The sequence below is a fragment of the Mytilus californianus genome, unplaced genomic scaffold, assembly GCF_021869535.1.
Source record: "Mytilus californianus isolate M0D057914Y unplaced genomic scaffold, xbMytCali1.0.p SCAF_7, whole genome shotgun sequence".
NCBI lineage: Eukaryota > Metazoa > Mollusca > Bivalvia > Mytilida > Mytilidae > Mytilus > Mytilus californianus.
Genome location: NW_026262723.1, coordinates 115828079 through 115841403, shown reverse-complemented (window position 1 = coordinate 115841403; position 13325 = coordinate 115828079). Strand labels below are relative to the sequence as shown.

At 33.4% G+C, this 13325-nt stretch overlaps 2 protein-coding genes across 3 annotated transcripts in view; one reads left to right on the top strand and one right to left on the bottom strand.

Annotated features, from left to right (window-relative positions):
• Positions 1-13325, bottom strand: part of LOC127707552 (perlucin-like protein) — a 204840-nt gene that overhangs the window by 104696 nt on the left and 86819 nt on the right. The gene's annotated exons all lie outside the window — the stretch shown is intronic.
• Positions 1-13325, top strand: part of LOC127709646 (glutamate receptor 3-like) — a 73697-nt gene that overhangs the window by 1291 nt on the left and 59081 nt on the right. Inside the window, exons 2-6 of the mRNA XM_052215253.1 lie at positions 445-535; positions 3627-3960; positions 4629-4846; positions 6765-7015; positions 7964-8041. Coding sequence (XP_052071213.1) covers positions 512-535; positions 3627-3960; positions 4629-4846; positions 6765-7015; positions 7964-8041 — 905 coding nt within the window. The 5' untranslated portion in view covers positions 445-511. The remainder of the gene's footprint in view (positions 1-444; positions 536-3626; positions 3961-4628; positions 4847-6764; positions 7016-7963; positions 8042-13325) is intronic.

Below are 13325 nucleotides of genomic sequence, written 5' to 3'. Positions count from 1 at the left end.
CCTAACCTGAACTAGTAGTGTAACATTACAAGATAGAAAGACACACTATCTATAAAGTATCAATTGAAATGGCTTAACTCAATCAAAAAGACATATTAACAAAAACAAGTAAACATAAAATGAGCGAATAAATTTGATCTATGACACAACGAAAAAGGGGGGATGTAAAACAATGTCAAAAAGACAACTTTAACCTTGGACAAAATGGCGCTTAATAAAATAACGTACACAGGTAAATTTAAATATAATAATTTTGTTGTTAGGAGTACGGAGATAATTTTTGCAAAATAAATAAATTCTGTCTGTCATATTTGTTTTTCGTAAATTTTTTTGTGATAAAGTAGGCCGTTAGTTTTCTCAATTGAATTGTTTTATATTTTTCATGTAGGGGCCATATATAAAAGAAGTAATCACAATTAAAATATTATTTTGTATTTGTTTAAGTTATGAGATTGTGTCCCCTTCCGACAATGCCTACGGAAGTCTAGAGGATGATGGGACTTGGAATGGAATGGTTGGTATGGTAATGCGTAATGTGAGTAAATGATAGCATTTAACTATTTAATATTGTGTCTGTCTCTGGCTTTCAGACGTTAAGGTTTGATCGTTCATGATGAAGGTATATCCAGAAAACGACTTCGGATGCACGAAATTTATAAATTGTTGTCTCTATTTATACACATCATGTCATATTTTGTTTAAGAATATATTTAATTGCCAGAAGGTAGTTTAATTTTTATAAGTAGGTTATTAAACATATTCAGATTGGGAAAAATGAAAACAACACGTTATAAATTTCATGCGTCAGAGGCGCTTTTCTGGATTTACCTTCATCAGGAATGCTCAAAGCCGAATAATATGTGAAACCTAAGAATGTATAATAACCTAAACAGTTGAAGAGCTATATTACCATAAAGGACCTAAGACAAATAGTAAAATTTATCTAAGGTGAACTGTGCTTGAGGGAGTTGAAACCTTAGTTTCTTTTAATTTTAAAATTTATTAACGGACAATTTTAGAAGGTTTGTTAAAAATCATGTCAGTACCGAAGTACTAACTACTGAGCTGATGATAACCTGTGAGGTTAGAAAGATATACTCTGTGATGGAACTTGTGAGGTTAGATAGATATACCCTTCTCCGTAATTTACACAAACCGTGAATATGTTTAACGTCCTAGCTCACAAGGTTAGGTATATACATCTAACTCAAGTAGATTTGACCTTTGATGAATTACGATATTCTTTTAAGACCCCTTTAAATCATATAGCTCTTAACTTTGTATGTATTCATACATCACTGGCTTTACAATGTTTAGGTTTGGGCTTTCCTGTTTATTGTCAAGTTAATCCCCAAAAAATGTTTTGGATGCACGAAAAGTGCTATACTTTTCAGCAGTCTGCAAATAGGTCTGGCACTGTCTGACATACTAATTCTGATCGCACAGAATTATCTACAGAAAATTATCATTACGTAGAACCAGTTTGCCCAAAAATTACACCTTTTCAAACTATGTTGTGTTTTGTATATTGTTGTTGGTATTTTCTTCGGTTTATCTATTATTTTTTAAACATTTTGGAGAGGTGATCCCATATCGTTGTCGGTTTCTCTTCGAGACATGCATTTTGGTTTTTCCTTTGCTATCTTTCTGCCTCTTTTTTTAGCATAACTTAGGTGCAGTTAATTCTTAAAAAAAACTGTTACCATCAAATGGTTTAAGATGAGCAATTCATTTTAGGTAGGCGGTAATGGTAGCCTTTTCCTCAATTCCTCTGTCCATATCGTAAACTTGGATATGTATCATGGCTCCTTTCGAAGTTGGGACATTTTCACAAGTGACCTCAAAAATAGCAAATTCCACATAAGTGCAAATTTACTTGAGTGAATAGGAAACTTAGGTCCCTAATTTGTCATAAATATATCTAGAGTATTCAAGAAATGTATGTTATAAATCATGTCAATATCTAAGTAATACTACTAAGCTGGTGGTACCTCGTGAGCTTATCGTCCACTAGTAGCAGTATTAACTCTGTGCTATAAAATAAGATTATCCCTTGTAAAATTTTGGTGCATTCGAGAATCTTTTCTAGGTATAATTCACCAGGAACTCACAAAACCTAAAACCTGTTACTAGTATTAAATAAAATTTTGTAACTACGGTACTGAAGAATTGTACGCAAAAAACATTTTGGCACTTTGATATTTTGAAATGGGGAAGCTTCTTATATAAGCATATGAAGCTGCCTGCTTAATAGTCAATTAAGAATAGCAAAATAGCATTGAAAGAAAAATATGTAAGCAAACCACAATTATAATGCAGTGTGATATGATAATGAGGTGACGTTTATCCTGAATAAAAATAACTGAACTATATAGGTAGCGGCATCGATTACATTAAATTTTGGAGTTTGACGGCACCATTTTTAACACAGTACATTCATTTCTTTTATAAATAATCAAAGATAACCATACACTTTTCAAAAATGGGTAACTTCTAGAGTACATTCCTAGCTTAAACATTAGTACGCGTTTCGTCTACAAAAGACCCATCAGTGTTGCTTAATCAAATGTAGCCAAAATTAGACAAGCTGTGAACAAATTGTTCAGATTCATAAAATATAACTAGACCTTGAAATACCAGAATAGTCCTCATGTCCGTAAATTTACCGAATGTGTCTTTTTTATTCCTATTGAGCAATTTTGACTTCGCGAGGACTCTCATGGCGAATGATTCATTCAAAGCAAGAGACGATTTCCATGTCGAAACATCTCCGATCTTGAATTGTGCGTTTTGAATGGATTTACGAGGTTTGAACATCGGTAAAACTACTGTTTCCCCTAACCATACAAACTGACAAAATCAAAGGTTGGACTTCATCAATCGACGGAACGAATGGACAACAACTGTCAAATACCAAACGCTCAAACTACTCTTAGTGTGTGGTATTCTGATATGAGCCGTTATAGTTGTCTTAGTGTGTGGTAATGTTATGATGCCTCCTCATTCTGATCTGAGCCTTTGTAGTTGTCTTAGTGTGTGGTAATGTTATGATACCATTTCATTCTGATAGGAGCCGTTGTAGTTGTCTTAGTGTGTGGTAATGTTATGATACCATTTCATTCTGATAGGAGCCGTTGTAGTTGTCTAAGTGTGTGGTAATGTTATGATGCCTCCTCATTCTGATATGAGCCGTTGTAGTTGTCTTAGTGTGTGGTAATGTTATGATGCCTCCTCATTCTGATATGAGCCGTTGTAGTTGTCTTAGTGTGTGGTAATGTTATGATGCCTCCTCATTCTGATATGAGCCGTTGTAGTTATTAACAGATTTCATGGAGCATTGAAATACAATGGCCATGGTATGTGCATAAATTCAACTTGTGACATGTTTTCGCAGTCTTCGATCTTTTGATACCAGTATAGTCATCTGATCTGTTATATCACTGGTTTTGTCCTATTCCCGATTATGCATGAATTTCAGGAGACGCCTATCCTGGAAAGGCACCCGGTCTTTTGAAATTCATGCGATTCCCTCAGTTTTTTATTACCTTGATTTGTCCCTTCCTAATCGATTAACGAGATTGTGAAAATCGGTTAACTACTGTCGCCTTAATTTAATGTTTTTGTAGGAAGCAGATTTTGCGGCAGGTCCTTTCACAATAACATCCGCCAGAGAATCTGTGATTGATTTTACAACAACTTATATGGAAGAAGGAATTGGAATTCTCACAATGAGACCAAAGGTAGAGGCTAATAAAGAGTACAAAATGTTCAAACCATTGTCTGTATCTGTCTGGGTAACGATTGCTGTTGCTATAGTTGTTGTTGGTGTATTGGTGTACGTGAACAACAGATACAGCTCGGATACTACAGTTACCCAGACAGAAGACAATGAACCTCACCAGAATCCCCCAAAGCTGAGTTCGTCTATGTGGCATGTTTATGGATACTTTGTAGAACAAGGTAATGGTTTCAAATATATACAGTATCTGTATTTTCAATGCCTCACTGACAATTATAAGGTCGTTAAGTATTCGATATCACAGACATTTCAAATTGCTTTTCAATAGATACTGAATCAAAACATTAGTTAAATATTGGGATCACCAAGTAGTCACAATGCATATAGTTGTAAAGTTTGAAAGGAAAACTATTGCTTTTCTTATAACTGAGAAAGTTATGTCGAGAATGTTATAGAGGTAACGTAAACAAAGCATTTCCTATCATCGCTGGTTAATTTAATAATGTTCATAATTGATGGTTCTGTGTTTATGTACCAATTTCGGTGAATACATCCAGTGCTGTTCAAAGATAAAATATCAGGATATCTGAAATCAGAGACAAATGCTTAATAAGCTTACAAAATCCATTAGGGAATAGAAAAAAGCGAGATCTGACAAAAAGATGAGAGCTTTACATAAAAGACAGTTACCTTAAATTCTGTTATTTCATCATTATGATTTCAAATTCGAAAATACCCATATTTTATGTAATGTGCAAGCATTAGTTTCAATATTCTTCTTGTGGGGGAAAGGGTATTTTGGGGTTTGTTTTTGGATGGAGCGGAGTGGAATTTGAGGGGGGCATGGTTTGTACTGATATGATATATTTGAACTTCTGATCATTTTTAGGAGGAGATGAACGACCACGATCTTTATCTGGCCGACTGATATTAAGTGTCTGGTGGATCTTCACTATTTTGATGTTAGCGACATACACAGCCAATCTTGCTGCCTATTTGACTGTGACAATCATCGAATCACCTATCAATAGTCTCGAGGAACTTGCGAATCATAATGACATTCGACCCTTGATATTTTCCGGATCAAATCTTCATACCTTGTTTCAGGTACATGTTCACTGTGTTGCATCACCATCGGATATAGATACCCCGAAGCAAAGAAACAATGACAACAAAAAGCCCCTATTCTTATCCCCATACAGTAAACAACTATTCGCCACTATTCGCCGTACAATTTATCCGCTTTATTAACATGAATTTCTCAGTGAAAACAATATTTTATTTCAAAATACATTGTTGTTCAAGCTTAAATATGATATACCTTTGTTCTACGAAAACGTCAAATGAATAGTTGAAGGATAAATGTGTTTTAACAAGTTTGAACTCTTCACATGCTTCCTTGAACAGGTACCCCTTATCCGATTCTGAGGATTTGACGAGAGAGAAAGCCTATAAAGGATCATAACCAGTCCTATATAGTAGCTACATTATTAGGAATCACTATCACACAACTTTACTTGTCAGCAAAACGTAGAATTTAATGAAAAATATGAAGAATTAGACCTTACATGACTTCACATTTGTTTTGTCCACCGCTTCGGGGTACCTATATCCGGTGGAAACGAAATTGTACTGAATTTAATTGATATTCAGATTTAAAAAGACAAACACTATCTATATAAACTCTTCCGTTTTGTACTGATAATAAGCAACCTACATTAATGGAAATTTGAATGAATTTCTTCAATATTTTTTGTAAATACAGTAATGTAAAAAGGTAATTAAATCATTTACAAGACTAAATCTTATCAATTGTTAAAATTGAGAATGGTAATGGGGAATATGTCAAAGAGACAACAACCTGACCAAAGAGCAGACAACAGCCGAAGGCCACCAATGGCTCTTCAACGCAGCAAGAAAATCCCGCACCCGGAGGATGTCCTCAGCTGGTCCCTAAATAAAATTGTGTACTAGTTCAGTGAAAATGGACGTCACACTAAACTCCAAAACATATAAATGAACTAAAATTAAAAAACAAACAAGACTAAAAAAGGCCAGAGGCTCCTGACTTGGGACAGGCGCAAAAATGCGGCGGAGTTAAACATGTTTTGTGAGATCTCAACCCTCCCCCTATACCTCAGCCAATGTTGTCATTTTATCTATATATATTTCAGTGGTTTTTTTTTATAATTAAACTAATTATTATCAATTGCGTCAATTGCTGTATAACTATATATATATTGTATTGCGTTATCAAAACATAGTATTTACAATCAACATTATATGATTGTAGTAAAACATGATACAAGATACTTGCAAATATTTTAAAGTCTAATAATTACATTAGTGCTAAAATAACATAATACATTGGCTATTTCGTAAAAGTTGATTACAGTAACAAGTTTATATTCATATATACAGTCCAGAAAAGACATAAAAACTGAAACCTTGAAAATTAAAACTAAAAACGTTCGCACAAATTTCATGATATTATACATTTGAATTTTTTTCAAGTAAAAAAGAACGTTCGTTCATAACGTCTGTAAGAGATTTTTTCCTGATCTTATCTAAACTATTACCTAAGTCTGGGGAATACAAGTAACCCAGATCACCTATCATGAACTGTATTTGTGCTAAGGGTGGCAACTCTGAAAAGCAGATATCCATTTTTAAACTATCGAAACATGCTTGTATGTCAGTAATTGTTCTTTTACTGATAGACGAGAAAGAAGGACAATCTAACAAAGATTAATTTAAAAAATTTTAAAACAGTAAAATAAATTATATTAAGTACTAAGGATAATTGTACGAATCGGAACTTTTTAATTGATTACTGATGGTATTGTTTTATTCTATCGAAATGAATTATTTAACCACGAAAGACTTTCGTAAATGTATTCTTACATCCACTTCATTTGAACTCTGGTGGATAATTGTCTCATTGGCAATCATACCACATCTCCTAATGTTTATATTAATATTTGATATTTTGTATTCATTCCTATTAACTGTTATATGTTCACAGACTGCTAAATCGTCGGTATACAGACAGATATGGACTAAAATGTCTGGTATGCCAATAGTTAAAGACATAGATACCACACTGAGCTACGTGCGTACCAATGAGTATGCATTCATGTCGGACTTTTCACTTCTGGAATACATCATGTTACAAGACTGTCAGACATACGCCATGGCGGACGAAAAGTTCAACAATGCAGGGTTTGGCTTTGTTCTCGAAGAAAACTCAAAATATTTGAATGCATTTAATCTTGCGTAAGTTGTCTGTTTGTAATCATTATTTTTTTATTGAAAACTGATGAGTTTTGACAAAAAAACTTATTGAAACTGTTTTTACTCACAACATTGTTAAACTTGGGAGGTTAACATTTTTTAGGCACATGTATATTTTGGAACACCTTATGCTGATTTCTAGATGTCATCTCGTTTTTGGTGTCATTTAGTTGCCGTCTGACGAACGTATATTGCAAATCTACTTTCATTCATACTATGAGCACTACAAACAGACGTTTTTAGCTCACCGTCCCGAAGGAACTGTGAGCTTTTGCCATCACTTGGCGTCCGTCGTCGTCCGGCGTCGTTCGTCGTCGTCGTCCGTCCGCTGTAATCTATTTCAAACATCTTCTCCTCTAAAACTACTAAACCAATTCCAACCAAACTTAAGCTGAATGATCCTTAGGGTATCTAGAATAAAGTTTGTGTTTTATTTTATGTTTCGTCAAAAACACATGGCCGCCATGGCTAAAAATAGACCATAGGGTAAAATGCAGTGTTTGACTTGTATCTCAAAAACTAAAGCATTTAGAGCAAATCAGACAAAAAGTTAGAGTATTCATTAGGTCAAGGTCTACCTGCCCTTAAATTATCAGCCAAATCGGGTATCTGATTTTTAGGTTATTGCCCCTGAATTGATGATTTTAAGGAAATTTTGCAGTTTTCGGTTATTATCTAGAATATTATTATAGATAAAGATAAACTGTAAACAGCAAAAATGTTCAGCAAAGTAAGCTCTACAAATCAGTATTATAAGACCAAAATTATAGTCCTTTAAAGACAATTTTTCACAATTTGTTCATCTAATTAGTTTGCTTACTTTAAAAAATCTTCTCCTTTGAAACTGCTGAATCAATTTCAGCCAAACTTGGGCTGAATGAGTTTCAGAGTATCTTGTATAAATTTTGTATTTTTCTCTTTTTGATATAGAATACTGAAGATGAATGAAGCAGGATTAATTGAAAAGTGGCGGAAACAATGGTGGTCTCTGTCTGATGATTGTACAAGGTCAGATAGACATGGCTCTGCGCAGTCGCTCGGATTAGATAGTATCGTTGGACTTTACTATGTATATTTTGGAGTTGTCGGCTTAGCCATTGTTTCTTTCCTCATTGAATTGCTCTGCAGCAGGAAGACAGTCCAACAATGGCTCTCAGTACAAGTAACGAAATTGAATGCTATAAAGACAATGCTTATTAACAGGCTAACTAACAGGGACTCAGATGTTGTAACATTAGTTACAAAGTGATAGAATGCTTATTTTCCTTTCCTTAAATTGATTTATATAGCATAAATCTGGTGTTTAACTGGTTATAATAGTAAAAAAACTACTATGGTCTGACTGAATAACTGTTGCATTCAAAGATTCTACAATTAAAACATTTTCCATCATACCATAATTTTTTTATAATGCAACAAGAAGCGACAGAAAAACGAAAGTTACACATTGAAAAGAACAAGTCTGATTCGGACAGACAGTCCGGATACTCAAGCTGTAGTTTAATACATGTATATTAAAAAATATTTTGTAAAAAAATTGTCTAAAAGGGAGGCGAAAGGTACCAAAGGGACATTCACACTCATAATTCGAAAATAAACTGACAACGCCATGGCAAAAAATATAAATTTTCATAAAATTTTATTCAATTTACTCTAACTATTACCATGTGTACTACCGACTCCTCAGAGAAAGTAGAACTACATAAATAACAGTAGAAGAACATGCTCCAGATAGCCTCAATTAGTACAGAAATATGTTTAAGAAAAACCAGTTTGGCATGTGCAATTGATTAAACAACAAAGTAACCACAGATACACTGTTTCGTTAATATTTTCAGTCAGCATCCGTATTTATTCTTAAATCATATTTCTTACTATAATTCTTACTTTAAAACTTCTTTTAATCAATTTTATCATGACTCAAATGGCCATCGTTTGCACTGCTGATGTTTTTTTAATATATGAATAGAAATAGAAATACTTTATTAATCCAATTATGGACCCTTGCGGGTTTTAAAATTTCAAACAATGACTACAATGATTTTTGTTATGACAATGAAATAATAATAAAATAAAATACAACACAATAGAACACTGAATAGTTATTGCATGTACTTAGAAGAGAAAGTTAATATGGGAGACAATCAATAAATATGTAAGGATTATTTCCCTTTGAACAGTATCTAATAATCTTTGAAGATATGGTGTTCAGAGTTGGATAAAAAAGAAGCCCCAACTGATTAAATATAAGGGTAGTTTTTTCCCATGTACACGCAGCAACCAATTACTAAATATTTATGTATATAATATTTAAATTGCAAGAATTGGATTAGCACCTTTACAAATTTGACTGCAGTTTAACGCATATATTAGGCATTAACATATATATACATGAATTACACATTTGAGGCAATATCCCCTCATGATGGTACACCATAATATGTACTGGTATGTATATAGCCAACTGAATATGTGTAAGCCCATCATATAAGCAATATACCAAGAAGTGCAATAAAAAGAAATATGTACAATAAGCGCTGTTTTCTGATTCCAACGGTGCAATTTTGTGTCATTGATCAGTTTCACAAAAAAAACTTACGACTTAAGTTGAACATAAGTCATGAATAATTCAGTATACTTCCGATCAACTTTAGTCGTTACATGTTTTGTGAAACCGATCACTGATCTTTAAAATTGTTTTACGATTTCTTGCCTGTTTAACTCCATTTTCTAAGTCTCTAGAAAATGATACATTAACAACATTTTATAATTTACACCCGATAAAACACAAAAATGATTATCATCCCAAGAATCTCTAAATATATCGGCGAACATTTGATTCAGTTCAGTGGACCAAAATAGTAAACCTTAATTTTATTTAGGCCTGAATAAGCATGAACTATTTCCCTCAGGACGTGCAGAATCAGTGAACTAAATTTTTTTTTGGACGTATCTTAATCTGTACTTTAATCAAGCCGTTGGGTTTTAACATTTTGTCATGCCGGGGCCTTTTAAGGCTTACTACAGGGTATGGTGTTTACTTCATAGTTATTTTCACTCTCATCCTTTCAAGAATGCAGACTTGGGACAGACACAAGAGTTTTTTTTTCATTATTTTTTTCTTTGTTTTGTTTTTTGTTTTTTGTTCTTTGTTTGTTTTCTTTTTTGTTTTTTGTTTGATAAATGTTTTGTTTTTTTTTTAATGGAAGGGGGGGGGGGGGGGGTTGCTTTTGCTTTTTTTTAAATGAGATTGATAGGTAGATTTGTACCATCCAGTACTGAAAATCGATCAGAAGACTAACTAAGGGTATGTGAAAATTAGATATAGAAAACTAAATTCTAATTATAAGGTAAATGGGGAGTCTAAATTTTTGATGATAGATTTTTCTTAAACTTTTGTAAAAGACTTCTGGGTCAATGTACTTTCAAATTTCAATATAAAAACTAGGGGTCACGGAACTTGTTTTTTTGTTAAAATACATTGAAATCAACGAAATTACACTTATTTTATATGGGTTATAGAGGGAAAACATAATTTTTCTTGATTGATGAAACATTAAGCGATAGAATTGGTTTAAATTCAATGAGGGAATTGCTTTTTATAAATACTTCCGAAATATCAAATAAAGATAGGGGTCACGGGCCTTATTTTCTTGAAAAATAAAAAAAAAAACACAAATTGTCCTATCAAATTCAATATAATTATCTGCCCTTGATCTTAAATAGATTTTTCTAAACAAAATTGAATACACTTAACGACACTTTGATAGTTTAAGGCTTACTACAGGGTATGGTGTTTGCTCATTGTTGAATATCGTACAGTGCTCTATAGTTATTTTCACTCTCATCCTTTGGTCATTAATGGATAGGTGTCCTGTTGGCAATCGTGTCACATCTAACTATTCATATATTATTTTTTTTTTTTTGCTTATCATAATTTTTTTAGATGAACAAAAAATAACAGATTTCAAGGCCATAAAAAATTTTGAAATTGAAAGATAATATCACGCGAGAATGATTGAAAATTATTGGAAAACAAATATCAAGAAAAGGATACTATAGCGTGAGGTAAAAACTTTGTTGACAACAACAGTTGGAAGGTTATGCATTGGCTATATTTTTTACAGTGTTACTTCCGTGTTTTTACAGTTATCATTTTGAAAGGAAAGTGTAAGTTGTACAATCATTGATTGTTTTATGATATCTTGATAGTTCGAGTTTGCTTGCGTGCATGGAGAGAAAAGGTTAATAATGGAAAAAGTACTTTGGCCTTGAATAAACCGCATGCATTTTACTATGTTTTCATAGTTTGATAATGCCAAGAAGGGATGCTCAGAAAAAGACACCCGATCTACCATCTTTCTTCTTGGAATTATAGGCTTTTTGACAAATGTTACAATTATACTGGGTTTTTTTATAAATAGTTGCACCTGGTATGATTTCTGTTTGTTTGTTTTTTTCGTAAAAGGACATCAATTAGTGTGAACCAAGACTTGCATTTTATTTCACGCTTTAAAAGTCTGCTATAATTTGCTGTGAATAAGATCATGTCTTTATCTAGTGCTTATTTTGTGACATATACTCCGAATCAGATACTCCAATATAAAAGTGTAACTTTGCTTTTAGTTGCTGTGAACAGTTTTTGATATTTTGTATAATGTATTGTTTTGCTATTCTCTGTAGCTTTTGTTCAAAGAGTTTTCAATAGAACACCAAACTATAAATTACTACACAACCGTCTTTAACAGGTGTCTACAGTATATATGTCGAGCTTTAAATCGTCCCGTGTTTATAAAACAAAGTTGTGAATGAATTTAGTTGAATCAATCAAAGATCTGTCATCATCATCCAATTCTCCAACATGACATACGACAAATACTAACGAGGTTCCTGACATATATTGCAAATTGTGATTTTGAAAACAGAAATTCTTAGATTCAATAATTGAGCAAATTTCATTTAAAACGTTAGCTAGCAAAACTAGAGGCACTGGTAGTTTTCCGAGGGTCAAATCTCATTAATCCATTCCAGAAATACAAATAAAAGTAAAAAAATAGCTACACATAGAAAATACTTGAAAAATATAATGCATAGAGAAGTATAAAAAAAAACAAAATATATGCCTGAAGAACGAGATCCCCTCATTTTCCAATTTCTCAAAATTTTCAAATATATTTTTAAAAAGAGGCAGAAGATGCCAAACACGAAGACAAACTTACAACGCCATGACAAAAAGACAAACAACAGTCCACATACCACAACATAAAAAACTTACGACTGAGCAACACGAATCCAATCGAAAATTGGGCGTGATCTCAGCTGCTTCGGAAAAGTAAGCAGATTCTTCCCCACATATGTCACCGTTGTGCTGTTCATGTGAGTACAAATTCGTTGACAATATTTAAATAAGAAGGAGTGGTTTGATTGCAAATGAGACTACTCTCCACCAGACACCAAAACACGTAGAAGTTAGGCATTATCGGTCATCGTATGGCCTTTAACAATGAACAAAACCAATTCCGCATAGCAAGCTATAAAAGCCCCTATAACGACAAAGTAAAACAATTCAAACGCGAAATTTAACGACCTGATTCATGTACAAAACATGAATGAAACACAAATATTATAAACAACAACAAACGGCAACCACTGAATTACAGACTCCTGACTTGATACAGACACATGTAGAATGAAGCGGGGTTAAACATGGTAGCGGGCGCCTAACCCTCCCCTTAACTGGGTCAGTGATGCAACATCACAACACTAGAACAAACTAATATGATAAACGACAACAATTCAATCACAGGCTCCTGACTTGAGACTAGCACATACAGAATGAGGCTAGGTTAAACATATTAGCGGGCGCCCAACTCTCCCCTTAACTGGGTCAGTGATGCAACATCACAACACTAGAACAAACTAATATGATAAACGGCAACCATTCAATCACAGGCTTCTGACTTGAGACAGACACATATAGAATGAAGCGGGGTTAAACATGTTTGCAGGGGCTATACCCTCTCCCTAAACTGGGACAGTAGTGTTATAGTGGAACATAAGAACAAACTATAAAACTCAGTTGAAAAGGGCTTAAATCATCAGATCTATACAAAGCACAAATACAACTCATAAAAGCACAAAAACACAAAAGACACCAGCACAGATCAGAGAGTACTTGTAGTTACTGACAGCTAGTTCAAAGCCAATAACAACTAATAAAACAATCATGTATCTAAGACTAAAATATCAATCAGTACATTTCCAACATCCAATGAATTTAGTGAAAAGACGT